Genomic DNA, 20,359 nt, shown 5'->3' with positions numbered 1-20,359 from the left:
ACTGTTTCTAGGATATGGTGATCAGTTGAGAGGCACTACAGCACAGAGAATAGGGCACAGTCTACAAATTGACCATTTGGGTTGGAGTTCCCATCCTGTTGCCACTTTTTCTCAATAAATTGTATGTGGTGATAACAGTAACACTGGCCCACTAGAGCTGCTATGACCTCTTCAGGAGTTGAATCAGTACAGAGTTCCCCATTATTACATCAAGAGTTTCCTTATAAAAGGTCTCTTGTGCAAGTTCTATCTTAATATACTGCCTCTCTGGTATTTTGCTGCTGAACCATTTTCTAGCCTACCATTTCCCAAATGAGGACTTGACTTGCATACACATTCCTTCCTCAAAACTTGCCTCAGTTTACCATATTTATATACCAGCATTGACTCTACCTCCTTTTTCTTCCCTAAGCTTTCTTTAATTATTTGTGCTTAGAATCCCATGCAGTTACATGCAACCCTGTCATTGTTCTCTATGGATTAGCTCCTTATCCCTGAGGGAGGGCCCTGTGTTTATATCACTGTGCTGAGCACACAGTGGGAATGCACATGAAATATGAGGATAGGGAGTCTTGGGCAGATAAACCCTATTCCCTGTGTTCTCAAAAGCCTAGGAAAGAGAAAGTGGAAGTAGGATTCAAGAGCCTGTACCTTACTCCCTGGAGAGAATCCCAAGGAGAAGTCAAGGCCACAATCCATCAATATAGATTTCATGCGCAGACAGCCTTATAGAGTTCTGGGCTGCAGCATCATGCAGACAACAGATTGCTTCCCAGAGGTAATCACTACATGTGGGGCTTTTTTTTTTTAAGTTTATTCATTTTGAGAGAAAGAGAACATGAGCTGGAGAAGGGCAGAGAGAGAGAGGGAGAGAGAAAGAATTCCAAGCAGGTTTTGCTCTGACAGTGTGGAGCCCAACATGGGACTCCATCTCACAAACCATGAGCCAAAATCAAGAGCCAGACTTTTAACCGACTGAGCCACCAAGATGTATGTGGGGCATTCTTTTCTTTTACGTAACTTACTGCACCCTGTAGGAAACTGAATTTGGAGAATCAAGAGATACATCTGAGCAGGCTACCAGGTCTCTCAGTTGTGTTCAGCACCACAAAGACATCATACAGTTTGGATCCTGTAATGGCTCTTCCTGGCATTACATGCAGTATGGCTGTGACCACCCATGAATTGTGAGGACACAGCCCTCTGGACTCCTGGTACACATGCCTACCTCTTCCTTGGCATTTAGAATGAACTTCACAGATCACATCTGTCTGTATCCTTCATCCCAGACACATTCACCCTGAGTACATGTTGTGTTTCCCAGGTAAGAGAGAGTCCATTATACTTGGGATTTTACAAGCTGTGGGAAAGGAACTTTCTGAGCCCGAATTGTTCATTTGAAAGCATTTTCCTTAGCAGTGGGCAATTAAGGGTCAACAGTGGAAACTGAGAATATTAGGAAAAAGGTGTGTTCTGGAGCAAGTGTGAAGGTATGGTTGAGTGACAAAGATGAGATTACAACAATTCTTAGAAATTCTGTCTCAATTTCCTTACTTGCTACTTGGGGTGAAGAAAGAACCCATTAGAGGAATGAATAAGATTTTTTTAACCTAAAGTACTAACGAATGATTACACACATACTTAAGGAAGTTATCAACAATTTAATTCTGCATTGTCTTGGGAATGCTGGGGAGGGGAGTCATCTGAGGACTCCAACCTTTTCAGGTTTGTAGGATTATGAGCTTGGTAACACTGGAAACTTCAAAGCAAGACTTGGAACAAGAAGGGATTATTCAAGATTGATGAGGTGATGAACATCAGCGGGGGTCTCCAGCACTTTGTTCTACACAGTAGGTACGGATTTTTATGTTATTCAATATACTTATATTCTTCAAGTTGCAGGCAGTTTCAGTAGCACAACCCATGGCAAAAATCAAAAATATAGGGTTATCTGCCAAAAGAAAAATCCAGCAGTTAGTCTTTTCTCTCATCTTGTCTCCCCTTTTCAACTACATCCTATCCTATCTGCCTCTCTTGGAGAAGAAAAGGATGCTCAGGATGCCCCAGAATCCCCTTTTGTCTTTTGTGAAAGAAGCAACAACAACAGTTCCATCTCTGTCCAGGGACCAAGCCTATTTCCCTCTGCCTCCAGTATCTCCTCAATTTAAGAGGGATCCCAAAGGGTCCCCACCTGTCTCAGATGCATGGCTGAGACTGGAGCCCCTGTGTCCTGACTAGGGAAGAGATGGCTGGAATAAAGGAAGAAGGCTGAGATCAGAACTCATGTATTCAGCTAAAAAGTCCCTGTGGTACCATTTATTTTCCTTACTTTTGTTTCCTGGGGGAAAACAGAGGGAAGCAATACAGATCCCTTTTGAGATAAGATCCCTTTTCCCCAAGGCTATGAGTTCAATAGTTGTTATCACTGTGGAACCTCATCACTTGTCTGTGCTTTCCTTGACAAGTTGGAGTAGAGAGACTGCCTCACTTTCAACAGCCCCATTGTTACCCTGTATCCTTCATGACATCCCATTTTCCTTACTCGTCTCCACTTCACCTATGCAAGGGCCCCTTCATGTGATAGTCCCAGGCTCTATCTCAAAGTCTTCTCAAAAAAAGCATAACCTACTTCCATTCTCACCATACTCTCTCTCCCACCATTTAATAAGCTCTTAAAATGCCACTAATTTCATGAAACCTTTTACATGATCAGTAAAGAAGTGACAATACCCTTTCTGCATGGTCCAATACTAGGTTAATTTCCCAATTTCTATCTGAATAGTACATGTCCTTCTTATTACGAATATATACTTTCCTCCTACTCAGGAAAATGGCAAAACCTTCTGCAGATTTCAAAATCACATAATTCAAAAATTAAGTGCTTAATCATGGAGTTTTGGTAATAGCAATAATGGTAGTGATGATGAAAACCAGAACTGAGGGGCCATCCTCTTCATAGCCAATGGCTCAATGTCCATTCCAGCAGATCATGATATGACATGTTCCCAAGTCTCAAATTCTGGTATAGGAAGAAGTTGTGTACTCTTCTCCTCCCCTCTCCTGTGCTTTCTTCCCCTCTTCTCTCTTCTCCTGACAGATAGCTCCCTCTAAACCTTGTAGGGATAGCCAGTACTTGATCCTGTATCAGCCTTTGCTGTACATGGTGGTCAGTCTCTAGGATGTCCTGAAATAGCTCCCACCTCCTAGTATCCATATCCTTGTGTAGTCTTCTCCCATGTTGTACCAAAGTTGATCTATGCAACCAAGACGATATGACAGAAGTGAAGAAATGTCACTTCTGAGATTAGATTACTTTAAAACTGCAGTATCTCCTTCCTCCTTCCCTCTCCTCCCCTCCTCCCTCTCTCTGTCATCACTTGTTCTGGGGAAAGCTAGCTGATACATGAGGACATCCAGGCAGCCCAGAGAGAGACCCATGTCAACAGGAACCAAGCCTGACAACCACATGGGTGATCTTCCAAGAGAGGATCTTCTGTCCTGGAGCAGGTCTTCTGTCCAAATGACCACAGGCCCTGCTGATGTCTAGATTACAACTTCATGAGAGACTCAGTCAGAACCACTCAGCTAAGCCACTCCCAGATTCCCGACCCACAGACACAATGAAATAATACATATTAATTATTTTAAACTGCCAAGTTTTGGACTAATGATGCAGCAATAGATAGCTAATACAGCTATACCCTTTGATAAAATTAACACCAAAAACCCTGAGGATATATCCATACCTATGCCAATAACTTCCACACACTTTGTCTCTGTACCAGTGCAGGTAAGAAGAACTGGGTCACAGGAAATGTCATGCACATTGTAGCAGGCAGGACATTTAATTCCATTGGGTTTTGAGGACTTCTGAGGCACTAAATGAAGAAAGAAAATTTTCATTTTAAGGACAGGAAAAAAGGAGCTGAGAGCATTATTACCACCCATCCAAGATCATGGTTATTCCAGGATTCTTCTACCCAAAATCAAAATGATTTAAAATTAGGATACCATGGAGGGTGCAGGGGTGGGGGGAAGTATTAAGTGGGAATATATAGCCAAAAATAATCTTACAGAAATCTGGTTTATCTGCTTCTTTCATGAGATGGCCCTCTCTGCCCTGGCTGAAGAAAAAAATGCTTACATAATAGAAGATAATTTGTGATTTAAAAACTACTATTGAAGAATTATATGGTTTCAGATTTCACATTTAAGACTTTAATATATTTTTAGTTTATTTTTCTGTATGGTATAAAAGAGTGATCCAGTTTCATTCTTTTGCATGCAGCTGTCCAGTTTTCCCAGCACATTTTTTTTGAGAGACTGCTTTTTTCCCCATTGTAAATTCTTGCCTTCTTTGTCATAGATTAATTGACCACATAAGTGTGGGCTTATTTCTCGGCTGTCTATTCTGTTCCATTGATCTATGTGTCTGGGATTTTTGTTTTGTTTTGTTTTTTAGGTTTTTTTTTCTGTTTGTTTGCTTTGTTTTGTTTTTCCAGTACCATACTGTTTTGATCACTGCAGCTTTGTAGTGTATCTTGAAATCTGGGATTATGATATTTTCAGCTTTATTTCTTCTCAAGATTGCTTTGGCTACTCAAAGTCTTTTATGGTACAAATCTTAGTATTATTTGCTCTAGTTCTGTGAAAGATGTTGTGTTTTTATAGGGATTGCATATCTGTAGATTGCTTTGGGTAGTATGGACATTTTAACAATATTGGTTTCTTCCAGTCCATGAGCAAACATAGGAAATAATTTCTTTGACATCAGCTATAGAAACATTTTCTATATATGTCTCCGGAGCAAAGGAAACAAAAGCAAAAATAAACGTGGGACCTCACCAAAATTAAAAGCTTTTGCACAACAAAGAAAAGCATCAACAAAATAAACAAGCAACCTACTAAATGAGTGAAGATATTTGCGTATTATATATCCAATAAGGGGTTTATATTCAAAATATATAAAAAACTTATACAAGTCAATACCAAAAAATCCACAAATAATCCAATTAAAAAATGAGCAGGGGACCTGAATAGACATTTTTCCAGAAAAGATACAGATGACCAACAGACACATAAAAAGATGCTCAACATTGCTAACATCAGGAAAATGCAAATTAAAACCATAATGAGATTTATACCTGTCAGAATGGCTAAAAATAAATAAATAAATAAATAAATAAATAACGAGTATTGGTGAGGATGCAGAGAAAAAGGCATCTTCATGCACTGTTAGTGGGAATCTAAATTGGTGCAGCCACTATGGAAAACAGTATGGAGGCTCCTCAAAAAATTAAAAATGGAATTACCATATGATGTAGTAATTTCATTACTGGATATTTACCCAAAGGAAATAAAAACACTAATTTGAAAAGATATATGCCCCCTTATGCTTACTGTAGCTTTATTTACAATAGTCAAGAAATGGAAGAAACCCAAGTGTCCATGGACTGATGAACGGATAAAGAAAATGTAATACACACACGCACACACACACACATACACACACACACGGGGATATTACTAAGCCATAAAAAATAATGAGATCTTTACATTTGGAAAAACCTGAATGGGTACCTAGAGAGTAAATGCTCAGCGAAATAAGTCAGAGAAAGACAAATGCCATATAATTTCACTCATGTAGGATTTAAGAAACAAAACAAATAAAGGTAAAAGTAGAGACAAACAAGCAAAAAAACAAAAAGACAAATAGAATAAACTAATGGTTGTGAGAAAATAGGTGGGATGGGTGAAATAAGTAACAAGAATTAAGGATACACTTATACTATGAGCACTGAGCGAAGTATAGAATTGTTGAACCATTATGTTGTATACCTGAAACTAATATAACACTGTATATTAATGTATACTTCAATTAAAAAATACTGTTAAGGGAGTGAGGAATTAAATAGCCAAGAACAAACTACTTTTCAAGTGGAATGGAAAAGCAAATAATTTAAACCTACAGACTCAGTAAATCCAGGACACATCCCAGCCACCCAGTTGTCATTCAGTCTTCCATGTTAAGGAAGGGCTTGTGCCTTTCCTTCTTGTGGTGGGATTTCGCTCATTGATTCTCACTTGCCAAATGAATGAGTGGGTAAATGAATGGGCAACTCTGTCCAGGTCTTGAGCCAAACCAGTAGGAAGCAGCTCAGAAGCAGAGACAGGTCGTAGGAAGGAACTTAGAAGGCAGAGACTTAAGGAAATGGATTGGGATAAAAAATAGGAGGGGAGGGAGAGCAGAGATGTGTTGGCACTCACCTTGGAAGTTCCCTTGGTTACAGAGCTCATCTTGGCAGCATTGGTGATTGTACACAAATGTTTGATTATCCCCCAGTGTTGCTGAGAACATCCTTGGGACACAATTGCTTGAAGAACAACCTTTCTCTTCAACATATTGTAGGAGTTCCCCTGCACAGAACCAAACCCCAGAAGGAATTTCCCCTTTGAACCATACAGAATGATGCCTAAATGGGTGGCCAGTATTGGATTCTTGCCTCAAATCCTTTTGCCTTTAGTCTTTCCCCTTCTTCAAGAGTCCTTCTGCATTGGTCCATGGTATAAACCAATGGAAGGATGGTTTGCAAGCATTTGTTACAATGGGAATGTCATATTTCAGTGGGGCTGATGAAGAACAGTGATTGCCCAGACTTTTTCCCAGAGTCTCCCACCCTCCCACTTCCCACCACCCCATAATGCCAGCCCCATAGGGGTAGAATGCTACATTAGGAAGCAGGGTAAAATAGAAGGTGCAGAGGGAAGTGAGGAACTCCATCAAGTTGCTAAAAGCAGCAACCTCCCTCACTCTAAGCACCTTCTCTGTCTCACATGACTAGCAGCATGGGGAGGGGCCTGGCACAGCATACCTTTTGTCCTTAATTCTTGCTTGTATCTGAAGCAGCTTTGAGAGGCTTCACAAGTCGTCTCCATGTCAGCACTACATGCATTAAGAGAGCAGCTTGTACATTTATAACTCTCTGTGAAATGGATATAAAATTTGTTTAGAAAGTAATTCAGGAATGAAAACTGTCAGGAATCATAGTTTATGCTTCCAATAGCCAAACATATCTGAGAGCCAAGATACCATGTTACCCACGATACCCATGTTACCCATGATACCATGTGGGACCTAATGGGCCCACTTGGCCCATAGTCCCTCCCTGATGGCCACATCTTGCCCCTTAGTGCTCAGGCTCAGTCCCTTTCAACTGCCCATTGCTCTAGATGCTTAATCAGGGTTCCCAACCTTGCAGAGCTCATCACTACTCGAGAAACCGGACCTTGTCTCTCCCAAGTTGGTTTATTTTCTGTATTGTCTACCTTACTCTTCCAGTTTTGGGGAGAAAGAGGCCATTTTTTTCATTCTTACCCACAATGCTAGAAACCAAGGCAGCAAGGACACAGGTGGTAAGGAGACTCTTCAGGGCTGAATATGTAGACATGGTAGCCCTGCAAAAGGCTTAAGTGAGAGGAGAAATGTCAGGACCATGGAGCCCGGGTCTCTTGTCTAGCAACCCAAGACCTGGATAGAGTTGCCCATTCATTTATCCACTCCTTCATTTGGCAAGTGAGAATTTGTCAAACCCTGGTTTTATGACAGATATGCCTCCTGTTGGAATGCAAAGATGAAAAAGATGTCTTTGTTATCAAAGGGCCTCCCTTCCCTAGAAATAATTCACATAGAGGATTTCTTTTTTTTGCATGGATGTGGAAGATATTGGAGCTCTTTCTAAAGCTGAAATAGGAGGATTTGGCCAAGATTCAGAAGTCACAGATAGCAGCTCTCCATGTGCTAGAAAATTCTGAGCCTGCCATATTCTGAGGCAAATACCCCCTTAACCAAGGTCCCTCATTTCTTGATTCCAAAGTCACCTTCCTACAAAGAGCCATATCCAACTATATTTGTTACTTGCCAGGCCCAAGACACCTTGATTCTCTACCAAAATGGCAGAGCCAGGATTTTCAGATCCTGTCATTCTTTCTAACCTTACATCATCAATGCTCCTTTCCAAAAGCCCATTTGAATTTTGCCAATTTAGGAAGGAAATCCAAATTCCCTGCCCCACATTCCACCTACCTTCAAATTTATCCTCCTAGGAGCCTGAGGAAAAGCCTGCAAGATCACTATTTAAAGACTAGGGAGCAGTTGGAGGTCACCCACCATTTCCTTCCTGAAAACAGGTTTTCAGGAAATGACAAAACCTAATTTCACACTCTGAATTCCAGGTCTCATTTTCTATAAGTAACCATGAGCTACTTTGTCTCAGAGACAAAAACATATAAATGAAGCCTGTCCAAGAATCACCTTCAACTTCAATCCAAGTTTCTCCTGCTCGGCCTATGTCACAACCTCAAGATGAAAGATTAAAATGTTATGTGTTTCTTTCTTTAAAGAGATGAAAAGGGCTATTTTGCAGAGAGGCTGGCTTAACACAATGACAACAGGTTTTGAAGCAAGGCATTTCCCAGCTCTGTGGCCAAGTGTTGTGTGAACCTGGGCACAAGGTTTCACTATTCAGAGCCTCAGTTTCCTGCTCTGCAGGGAAATAGTGATGCCTGCTTTGCAGGGTGGAAGTGAAGGCTTAAGGAGAGTGTGAAATGACCATCACTGTGTAAACACAGTGGACTTTGCCTCTGTCCACATCAGAAATGTGAAAACAAAAATGTGCAGGTATTGTTTGAATTTGAAAGAACAAGAGACAATGGGCCTGTGGACTTGTTTAAATGTTGTATGTATGTCAATGTGGATATGAACGTCTGAGAGCCAAATCATAAGACAAGTGCATTCCATGTTTTTCCCTCTGCCATCTCAACCCACCAGACATCTGACAGATGAACAGACACCCAAAAGCTCCCAGGGGGTTAGACTATGGGTCTGAGAGGTGCTATACAGGGTCCTCTCATGCGTGGATAGGAAAAAACATTGCATCTTTCTTTCCCTATCCTGTAACTGAAATGTAGTTTTTCTTCCCAAAAATGGAGTCCACAAACCACAGAAAAACCACCAACCCTTAGAAATTATTGAGGTTTTCCCATCATGTGACATCTGCAGATATATTATTTGCCCTCATCAAGTACTTTCAGATTATGTCCTTATCAGTCCCCTGCAAGGGCCTGGTGACTGATGCATTCATAAAGAACCACATCTGTTACTATTCTGTACATTAGAGGAGTTTTCTAATTGTATTCAATACAATTGTAATTTTATAAGGTTTGATTTTTCTCATGAGAAGGGGTTCATAGGTTCTATCACCCTTCCTGGGTCACATATCATGGGACCCAGTGTTGCCACCCCACTTCTGTAAATAGCAAAAGCACCAACTTCCTCTCAAACAGAACTCTGTATCCATGTCTCCAGGTCCATGAGGGAAGTATGACCCAAGGCTATACATTTATAGTTCTCAGCCCTTTCTCCTAGTACTACCTGCCCATGAACTCCTGACCAGCTGAGGTGGCTGGAGATACAGGTGGTTTCTGGCAGGGGTATGAGGCCAGGAGGTCAAACATGCAGTGTGGACTTGGTCAAGATGTTCTCTAGTTTAATCCAACTATCTGTTGTCATCTGACACTAGTCATCCATCCCACCTGACTCACGGCATGCATGGTCTAGGGCTTGAAGTGCAGGCTAGGCTCAGGAAATGATGTTCAGATGGAATGAGCCAGGTTTGTCTTCACTGGTGGAGAGCTGTGAAGCCATCACTTGTCTACATGGAGTATAGAACATTAACATAGTGGCTGGGACCACCCAACTCTGTGCCAACTTCCTGCTTCTCAGGGCAGGTCCTCAGTAAACCCTTCAGGGCTGCGGTTACTACAGGGAGGCTGCCAGAGTGCCACCCAGAGGACACCACTCCGGGAGGAAAGAGAAATATTGAGAACACCTAAAGCATGGGAGTGTCTGAGGTTATGCCTTTTAGTTATGCCTCCCACCCACCTTCTACCTTCAGAAGTTCCCCCACAGAACCCCTTGCAGTGACCCCACTCTCTTAGATCACTTTCGCTTATTCTTGTAACCAGAAACAACATTCTGTACCATGTCTGAAATAAAAACCATGTCATGAGGAATTATCCCCATCCCATCAGCCCAATTCCTGGTCACAGTTCTGAGAAGAACCCACTCTTTTTTCTCCCTGACATTGCCTGAGGGACAATGGGAAGGGAATAGAGAGGACTGTGGCTAAGCACACACACCTGGGAACCACTCACCGGCTTCTCTGGCTATCCATTCTCCCTCTGTAAAGTAGGGATAAGAACTGACCCCACTTCATAGATTTCTTTTCTGTGAGAGTAACGTGAGTCTACCTATACTCTCTGAGAAAAGCTCCTAACATCAGCACCAACTAGCATCTCTGTGTTCATGTCTTTACTTTGGAAGATAAGGTAGCATTTCTTATGGAGTATTTGCTTCCTAACTAGGTTCCTGGACTGTTCCAGGGATCAAAGACTCCATACCCAGACCAGCTGGATACTGGGCTATAGAGCAGCCTCTCACAAGGCCAGTCAGGAGAGGTGGCAGCCTCTTTCTATAGACATGCAGTGGTCTTGCCCTGTGTCCTGAGACAACTTTAGGCTAGAAGAGAATCTTGGATGAACCCTAAGAAGTCTCTTCTTGGAATGGAGTCCTTCTCTTGTGAGCCTTCCTCTGGTCATAGGAATCTGACACCTGATCCATGAGTCTTCAGTGGGTTGAGTTAAATTGGGGGCAGTGGTATGCCCATCACAGGAAGTACCTAACATGCCAGGAAGCCAGGGCTGAGCCCCACGATGACTGGGTAAAGTGCCAATGTTCATACAGAATTCATAGAGGGAGCCTCTCTTCCCTTATAAGTCTGAGCACTCAAAAAGGGAATGGGCACAGTTACCATGCCTCATTCATAATAGTGGACCCCAATAGAGGGCTGGAAAGGAGTGGAAGAAGGAACAGAGCAATGTGGACTAGCCTAGTCAGAGCAGCTGATCCAGGTTGGGGAGACCCTCTATCTTCTGAGCCCAAAATAACATCCTTTGTGTTCAGCCAGGGTCTTGCACCCAGTCCCTGGTCAAGGCTTTGCGATTTGGGTCAGAAATGCCCTGGGCAAGTGGAGACAGAAGCAACAGAAGGATGGGGCTTCTGACAACAAAAGGTACAGGGAGAATGAGTAGGCATTGTTTCGGGAAAAGGAACAGATTTAGGACAAAGCAAACATCCTGTTCATGCTCCTTGTTTCTAGGTATTCTGCGCTACTTGAGAACATTGGATGTAACCAGAAGGCATAGGACATCTCCTCACTTCTCTTGATCCTATTTTAGCGTGTGATGCCTCAGAGGTTTATTTGCTGCAGTGTGTGACCTTCTATGGAGAATTACCCCCTGGACCCAGGCCTACTTTACTCCCTGACTACTGTATTTGGTCAGGCAGTATGGACATGGCGTGGGCACAGAAATGAAGAAAAAAATGCCCACTGCTCTCATGGCAGTAACTTGGCAGGAGCCACAGGGCAAATGGCAACTAGGTCAGACCCATTATCCCATACATGGGAGGCCATCATCATGGTCAAATGAGATGTAAACACAACACTCAGCCGCTGAATGATCTCCTCACTGGCCTGCCCTTCCTCACATTTACTGCCTTCACTATCAGTTTTTATTCTCTGGCTTCTCCTTTTCTCAGTTTTTGGGGACCTCCAAGGTGCCATCTGCTATCTTGATTAAAAAAAACAAAAAACAAAAAACAAAAAAAACCTAAAGAATGCATTAAGGGCTCAGAGAGGAGGCCAGCTTTGTGGAGCAGCTGGCACCTACTAAGAGATAAGGTGAAAGTTTCCACACAGTCAACATTCCAGCCAGAGAGTGGAGGACAGAGAGGTCTAGCACTGCCACCTGGGGCCTATTTGACTTTGTACTTATTGGAGTCATCCAGGGTACTTTGTCACTTATGTTTCTTTTGGTGCCAAGAGGACTGTCCTTAGGACCCCTACCTCTGCCTGCTGGCCATGATGTTAGAACGCCCATTTCCTGGCCACACAGCTGGTCATGAGTAGGGTAGGAATGGGAGGCCCAAGTACAGGTGTAACTCATCCCTCACCACTCCCTGAGGAGTACAGTATTGAGAGAGGTCAGAGACCACCTTACTCCCTGGTCTAAAGGCTTCCAGGGCCAGACAATGTGGGTTTTCATCCTCGTTCTGCTGTATGACCCTTGTCTAGTGACTCAAACTCTCCTTCCTCAGTTTCACCAGTTATAAAATGAGGATAAGATGGGAGTAATCACATGGAGTGGTTGTGAGGTTTTTCATGAGTTAACATATATATAGCGCTTAGAGCAAACAGTGCCTGGCCCAAGGAAGCTCTCACCAAGAATTGCTGCCATTGTTATCATTTATTATCAACTGTGTGCCTGCATTTCTAGGCAACAGTGAATGGGCACAGACCTTATCTGCAAAGAGGGAACGTAAGAGAGAAAAAGTACAGGGAACAGGTGTAGAGGCCCCCTAGATATGAGGAGAATGCTCACCCAGCCCAAGCATTACACATGGTTGGCTAAGCTTGGTGCATTCTGGGGGGGAGGGGGGAGACAGAGAGAGACAAGGACCCAACTGGACCAAATTCCTGCTTTCAGGTGCCATGTTCCTGGGACAGGACCAGCATAAAGCATGTGCATATGGGGCCCCTGAGTCAGAAAATCTATTAATTTCCCACAGGTGGAAGGAGCAGTGAGCCTTACCTGGGGTCCATGAAGCCTAATGAGGCCCTCCACCATAAAGGAATCAAGAAGGCACCCAGGAAAGTTTCTGTCCACTGTGAGCCCAAGAATGTCCAGTGGCCAGGATGAGATGCAGGCAGCACTGAGACCAGGCAGCCTCTGTGGGAGGCCAGAGTTAACCCAGGAGGGGATAGTGTCACCTTCATCATCCAGGATGTAAATCTATGGTTTCCTCATCTGGGTGAAGTGGTTGAAGTGGGGACTCTTGTGGGTGGAGGTACCTTTGGGCCGGATGCAAGAGCTGAGAGAGTGCAGACGGCAGAGCCAGACTCAGGTGAAGCATTGTGGGGACAGTGTGGTCTGCAAAAGGCTTTGCCCCATCTCCACAGTCCTCCCTCATCTACCATTTTTCCTTCTCTCCTTTTATGACTCAGGCATATGAGGATTCACCTGAAGGTTCTAAACAATGGCCTCTACTCCTCAGAAACTGAAAGCCAAGTATCAACACGTTACATTCAGGTCAAGGCAGAGACCAAGTTCTAAAGGGTTTCACTTTTGTTCAAACCCTTTGATCATGTAAATATTAACACATATTTTTCCTAACAGTTTGTGAGATATATATATTTTTTCATATATATGATATATATTTTTAATATATAAAGATATGAATCTTTTTTCATATTACTGTTATATGGCTCAGCATTTATTGCTTAACATTCAATTTGGGAGAAATTTTTTCTCATTAAATACTTTTTTAATTTAATTTCAAGTTAACATATAGTGTAGTATTGATTTCAGGAGTAGAATTTAGTGATTCATCACTTTCATATAACACCCAGTGTGCATCCCAACAATTGCCCTCCTTAATGCCCATTACCCATTTAGCCCATCCCCCCATCCACTTCCCTCCAACAACCGTCAGTTTGCTGTCTGTATTTAAGAACCTCTTATGGTTTGTCTCTCCCTCTGTTTTTATTTTTCCTTTTCTTCCCCTGTGTTCATCTGTTTTGTTTCTTAAATTCCACATATGAGTGAAATCACATGATATTTGTCTTTCTCTGACTGACTTATTTCACTTAGCATAATACACTCAAATTCCATCCACTGTGTTGCAAATGGCAAGATTTCATTCTTTTTGATCACTGAGTAATATTCCATTGTATGTATGTACCATTTTTTCTTTATCCATTCATCAGTCGATGGATATTTAGGCTCTTTCCATAATTTGCCTATTGTTGATAGTGCTGCTATAAACATTGGGGTGCATTACCCACTTTGAATCAGCACCTTTGTATCCTTTGTATAGTTACCTAGTAGTGCAATGGCTGGATCATAGAGGATTTCTATGTCTAAATTTTTGAGGAACCTCCATACTGTTTTCCAGAGTGGCTGCACTAGTTTTCATTGCCACCAACAATGTACAATGGTTTCCCTTTATCCACATTTGCACCAACATCTGTTGTTTCTTGGATTGTTAACTTTAGCCATTCTGACAGGTGTAAGTTGGCATCTCATTGTGGTTTTGATTTGTATTTCCCTGATGCAGAGTGATGTTGAGCATCTTTTCATGTGTATCTTAGCCATCTGGATATCTTCTTTGGAAAAGTGTCTATTCATGTCTTCTTCCCCTTTCTTCACTAGACTATTTGGGTTTTAATTGTTACATAGACAAATCTTGTACCTCCCTTTCTGTGAGCTCCATGGGGTGGGATTTCCATCTACTTTGTTTACTCTTGCACTCTCAGCACTTTTAATGCTAGTAGCTAGTCCTAGTTGGTGAATGATTGTTCTTTTTTTTTTAATTTTTAATTTTTTTTTTTAATTTACATCCAAGTTAGTTACTATATAGTGCAACAATGATTTCAGGGGTAGATTCCTTAATGTCCCTTGCCCATTTAGCCCATCTCCCCTCCCACAACCCCTCCAGTAACCCTCTGTTTTTTCTCTATATTTAAGAGTCTCTTATGTTTTGTCACCCTCCTTGTTTTTATATTATTTTTGCTTCCCTTTCCTTGTGTTTATATGTTCTGTGTCTTAAAGTCCTCATATATTTGTCTTTCTCTGACTGACTACTTTTGCTTAGCATAATACTCTCTAGTTCCATCCACGTAGTTGCAAATGGCAAGATTTCATTCTTTTTTGATTGTGTATATATATATATATATGTGTGTGTGTGTGTGTGTGTGTGTGTGTGTGTATATATATATATATATATATATACCACATCGTATTTATCCATTCATCTATTGATGGACATTTGAGCTCTTTCTACTCTTTCCATACTTTGGCTATTGTTGATAGTGCTGCTACAAACATTGGGGTATATGTGCGCCTTCGAAACAGCATACCTGTATCCCTTGTATGAATACCTAGTAGTGCAGTTCCTGGGTCGTAGGGTAGTTCTATTTTCAATTTTTTGAGGAACCTCCATACTGTTTGCCAGAGTGGCTGCACAGTTTGCATTCCCACCAGCAGTGAAAAAGACGTCCTCTTTCTCTGCATCCTCGCCAACGTCTCTTGTTGCCTGAGTTAATGTTAGCCATTCTGACGGGTGTGAGGTGGTATCTCATTGTGGTTTTGATTTGTATTTCCCTGATGATGAGTGATGTTGAGCATTTTTTCATGTGTCAGTTGGCCATCTGGATGTCTTCTTTGGAGAAGTGTCTAGGTGAATGATTGTTCTTGATCTAAGAACACCATTTTTTTTAAAGAAAATATTTCATACCTCTTATATAACTTTTAAAATGTATGGGAAACAACATGTGATGATAGAATTCACCTTTACGGGCCACATTTCTTGAGTTTAGCCCCTTTTTTTGTGCTTTAATATACTTTGATATTTCTCTAAAAGAAGTATAAAATACAATCAGTATCCTGAATCAAAGGAGGTGATATTACTTCTTTGGCATTCTAAGTAGACTTTTGACTAACTAGAACCTGGGCTGCACCCACTGTAGACATGACTCAGGCTTCCACTTAACCTGACAGCATCATAAACACAGAGCTGCTCAGCTCCAAATTACTCCATGGCCATCTCCAGCCTGAACTTCCTCAGGAAACACCTTTCCACACCTCTGATAGCTAGGTTTCTCATATGGTGAAGCAAACACACAAATATAAAATCAACCTCCTTTTTTTGGATTCTGGAATATCTAAACAAGCAGATGCCACCCAATTCCTGATGGACTCCAAAAAACCTCAGATACTGCATAGGAAGACCTCCTTCCACAGAGATATAAATAAGCAGAGGCAACACACACTTCCACATGCATTCACACAGGCACATTCACACTCAAATATTCATATACATTTAGAAGATAAAATAGAGAGAAGTACTTGAGGAAGTCAGGGCAAATGGGCCTTATGAAACAGGAAAACTTCATGAAATAAGAAAAAAACCAAAAGCAATAATGAGGTGTAGAAATTATTTGTTAAAAATATATATAGGGAGGGCACATTTTGGAATGAGCGTTGGGTGTTGTATGGAAACCAATTTGACAATAAATTTCATATAAAAATATATATGTGTATATATATATATATATATATATATATATATATAGGAAAGAGGGTGAGATGAAGTATGGGAGCAGAGGGTTGAGAGCAAGGGGTGTGGGAGCAGAGGGAAGGAAATAGATATCAGGATCACCAACCTCACCTCACTATCATTCTTGACCACACCACCAGCAAAGTGATTGGGAAAAAGGTAAATGCTTGTCTGAAAACATAAATATTTCCACCAAAGCTAGTATTGCCCACTGAACGAATAGGTCCAATTGGGTAAGGTGTAAATGCTCCAAAACACCAAGTCAATTTTCAGGTTTCATGTGTCCTAAACAAAATGTCCTAAAGCACCTGAGGTTGTGGTAGCCAGAAGCATGTTACAGGTGACAATATCCTAGATACCGTTCAGGAGAGTAACCTATTTATGGAAAAAACCCAAATGTCTCAATTGACTTTGAAATTTCTGGTCTACAAAATCACATACATTCTCTTAACCTGAACTTGTAGTCCCAGAATGCTGAACACTATAGATGAGAAGGAAATAGAAAAATGGAAGTAGAACTTGAATGTGCAGCATCAGTGATAAACAACTACAAAGTGGTCAGTCCTGTGGTGAATTTTTTTTTTCTCAACATGAGCCATAGGCAACACCATTTCAAGTTCTCTGATGCATTAATATTTTTAGAATGTTCAGTACTATAATCTGGATTTCATTGAAGCAAGTAAGGAATCTAGCCTTTGAAATTCCAGATTCAATCCCATTATAGTAACCTCAGCCCCAAATATCTCAACTAGCCATAATGTCCCTACATATTTGTACATAGATGGTGTCCCTCCATCTATATTACCAGTCTGCAAGGTAATTTGACCTCTATTCAGCACAACTGTGTAGATCTAGCTGCATTCTAGCTGGTGTTTCAGTTTAATCTCATGCACCTCAACAAGTCCATCCACTTTCCAGGCTTGTCCTGCATCTAACCCAGCAATCCAACAGCCAGAGCAGCAAGGCCACCAACTCACTAGTCCACAACTACCAACAGTTTATCCATCTGGTAGCTCACAGTCATCATGTATTAGCCAATATAGCATTCAGAATATTTCAACAGAACCTCAAAAAACTAATTGAAATCAAACTTAAACCCCCACTGAGAAATATTTCTTCAAAATAGCATTTACCCGGCTTTGAACCTCCAGCACCTCCTCCTTCATTAACAGCCAAACTATAATAGAAATCAGTGCACGATTACATGTCCCCCAAATACTAATGCGGCAATGTCCTACAGTGAACATAGTATATATATCAGTTAAAGACACCAAGAAGATGAACAAATCATGCAGAATCAGCCTTCATTTCTCATATCTACAAATCTTGGAGCATCTGCTGCCTCCAAAAATATGACCAGGCAAGTGATTATATACTCCGCCTTTATTTGTTACCACCCTGCCAAATATAAAGTAATAGGCAACAGCTCTGCAAAGTCTCCTCAAGCAGTGGTCTTTCATCTCAACAAAATATCCATTCAAAATTTTCAGGTATATAATCTAAAATTTCACCAAATGGGTGTCATCATTTTTTGAACTTTCAAATCTCCTAACCTTCCTGACTGTTGTATAGACACAGTGCATTCAGCAGCTCATGGATCCAACTTTCAAACATGAGAATAGAATAACAGAAGTGTAGAGAGTGAGCATTATTGGTTGTTATAGGCTGAATTATGTTTTCTAAAAAATCAGATTCTGAAGACCTAAACTCATTGCTGATTACCCCAAAATATGACTATATTTGGAGATAGGGCCTTTAAAAGGATAATTAGGTTAAAATGAGGTCATTAGTGAGGCCCTTAATTCAATATGACTGGTGTCCTTATAAGAAGAAGAGATTAAGACACAGTCATAGACAGAGAGAAGACCATATGATGATACAAGGAGAGCGGTCTCAGAAGAAAGGAACTGTCCAATCAGTTCTTTGATCTCACATTTCTAGTTTATGGTACTTTACTATGGCAGCCCTAGCAAACTAATACATTGGTAGATTAAAAAAAAAAAAAAAAGAATAGAATAGCTTCAAAGAGAACTTAAGATTTTAAAAAAGTTCTGGATAAGCTAAAATCTAGAGTCAATGAAAGAAAGAATAGGCTAAATGGAATATGCCTGAAAAAAATAAAATTTCATGTCACAAAGACTTGCTGTAGTGGTAAAGCTACACCACACAACTCCAGATTGACACTGGATACCTTAAGCAGAGACTGGACTTTTTCAAATCTCAAGACCACATTTTAATCCCCATGACAAGTTTGAATTTGTAGGTTCTGTGCCACCAAAACCCAAAGAAAAAAGACTGAGCATACAACCATAGAAGACTCAAGCCATAGATGAGCAAAGGGATTCATTGAAATGGTGCTGTCTCTACTTATTTGCCCACCCACTCTCAGTTAATTTTGAGCAGTGAGAACTGCCAAGGAATTTCTGAGCCAAAAGGCTCAATATATTCTCTGAACCCACATTCAAAGCTTAGGAGGAGTGACATAATCACCATGGCAGAATGAGAGTTTCTGGTTTCCCCACAAAGAATGCTGATTTTAACAATCACCCACAAAAAGAATGCTTTTGTACTATCTGATAGTCTACAAGAGAAGTTCCATCACACAACTGGAGCCAAAAATATCTACAATTAGATGCTTTGAAGAGGTTAAGAAGAACAGTTTCACCTTGGGGATTAAGGAGTGCACTTGTGATGAGTACTGAGTGATGTATAGAACTGTTGAATCACTATATTGTATATCTGAAACTAGTATAACATGGTATGTTAGCTAACTGGAACTTTTTTAATGTGAAAAAAAAATCTAAACACACTCACACAAACTCAAGAACAGTTTCAGAACAGTTTCACTTTACCCACATCATCCATCTCCCAATGGCACAGTGCCATGAGAGAACTCCTCAGCCTGTTCTTTCTACCACAGGGAATGTGACAGTGTGTCAGTGAGTACCTAGATTCCCCAGTTATGAAGATGCTGCCCAAGAGGCCCAACTATTTCTTACTCTATCCAGAATACTGAGTCACAAACTTAAAGATAGTCGGCAATGAATAGCTGGAAAAACAGAGCAAGGGCATGGAATAAAATGTATCAAGTGAAATGCAAATCCTAATAACCCAAACTCCATAAAGAACTCTGCCCACAAGCTACTGAGGATCCCTCCAACTGGCCCATGAGCACTCCAACACACTCTGTGCCTCCATTACATATCCATTCACTCCATGATTGATTTCTTGTGCATGTCTCAGATGGTTAAGGGGCAGAACTTGGCCAAAAGTTAGTAAGCATACATGGAAAGCCAACACAACTGTGTTGGATAAAGGACAAAAACCTGAAAATTCAACACCACCCTAGGAAGTGAGCAAGTGGAAGTTTGTCAGCACTGCCTGGGCATTGGAGGATCAAGAGGAGGCATAAAATCTTAAGAGAGTAATCATAAAATGAAACAAAAAATGTCTATAGATGTATCCACAGAAAAGATCTGAGAAATCCCTATAAGCCCTAACAGGACTAAAGAAAGGTATTTTTCTTCAGAAACCAGTCAGTAAACAGTGGAGGAGATCATTTTTTTTAATGCAAATAAAACAACACAAAATGTTAAGGAACTTACTTAAAAAAACAAAAACAGAAAAAGACACAATAACAAAAAAGAAAACTACAGAGAACTACTATGTTGCCTACTACAGAGAAAGAACAGAACTACTATGTTATCTATGAATAACATAGATGCAAAAACTCTTCAACAAAATATTAGCAGACCGAATCCAGCAATACATTAAAAAAAAATCATTCACTGCAATCAAGTGTGATTTATTCCAGACATGCAAATGTGGTGGTGTTATCTACAAATCAATCAACATGATACATCATATTAGCAAGAGAAAGTATGAAAACCATCTAATCAACTCAGGATACCAAAAAAAGCATTTGACAGGGAGAGGTTTTGGGGAAGATGGCAGCATAGGAGGACGCTGGGCTCACCGCGTCCTGCAGATCACTTAGATTCCAACCACACCTGCCTAAATAACCCAGAAAATCGCCAGAAGACTAGCAGAATGGATTCTCCAGAGCCAAGCATAGACAAGAGGTCCACGGAAGAGGGTAGGAAGGGTGGAGAGGTGGTGCATGCT

At 41.0% G+C, this 20,359-nt stretch overlaps 1 protein-coding gene across 1 annotated transcript; it reads right to left on the bottom strand.

Annotated features, from left to right (window-relative positions):
• Positions 1-1,660: 1,660 nt before the first annotated feature.
• On the bottom strand, positions 1,661-7,486 carry LOC132680236 (protein RoBo-1-like). Its single transcript, XM_060634022.2, has 5 exons — positions 7,376-7,486; positions 6,873-6,983; positions 6,268-6,417; positions 3,747-3,878; positions 1,661-1,951 (listed from the first exon to the last, which is right to left on the bottom strand). Exons 1-5 carry the CDS (start codon positions 7,446-7,448, stop codon positions 1,818-1,820), a joined length of 600 nt encoding a protein of 199 aa, XP_060490005.1. The 5' UTR covers positions 7,449-7,486; the 3' UTR covers positions 1,661-1,817.
• Positions 7,487-20,359: the final 12,873 nt, after the last annotated feature.

Source organism: Panthera onca, chromosome A1, assembly GCF_046562875.1.
Source record: "Panthera onca isolate mPanOnc1 chromosome A1, mPanOnc1 haplotype 2, whole genome shotgun sequence".
NCBI classification, from domain to species: domain Eukaryota; kingdom Metazoa; phylum Chordata; class Mammalia; order Carnivora; family Felidae; genus Panthera; species Panthera onca.
Note: the sequence above shows the minus strand (reverse complement) of the source record. Positions and strands in the feature narration are given on the sequence as shown.

Excerpts from the sequence above, each read along its gene's own strand:
- LOC132680236 (XM_060634022.2), bottom strand. The coding sequence starts at position 7,448 with ATGTCTACATATTCAGCCCTGAAGAGTCTCCTTACCACCTGTGTCCTT. Across the intron at positions 6,984-7,375 it reads CTTGGTTTCTAGCATTGTGG|AGAGTTATAAATGTACAAGC; the intron begins GTAAGAATGAAA and ends TCCATTTCACAG. Across the intron at positions 6,418-6,872 it reads GCAAGAATTAAGGACAAAAG|GGGAACTCCTACAATATGTT; the intron begins GTATGCTGTGCC and ends GGTTCTGTGCAG.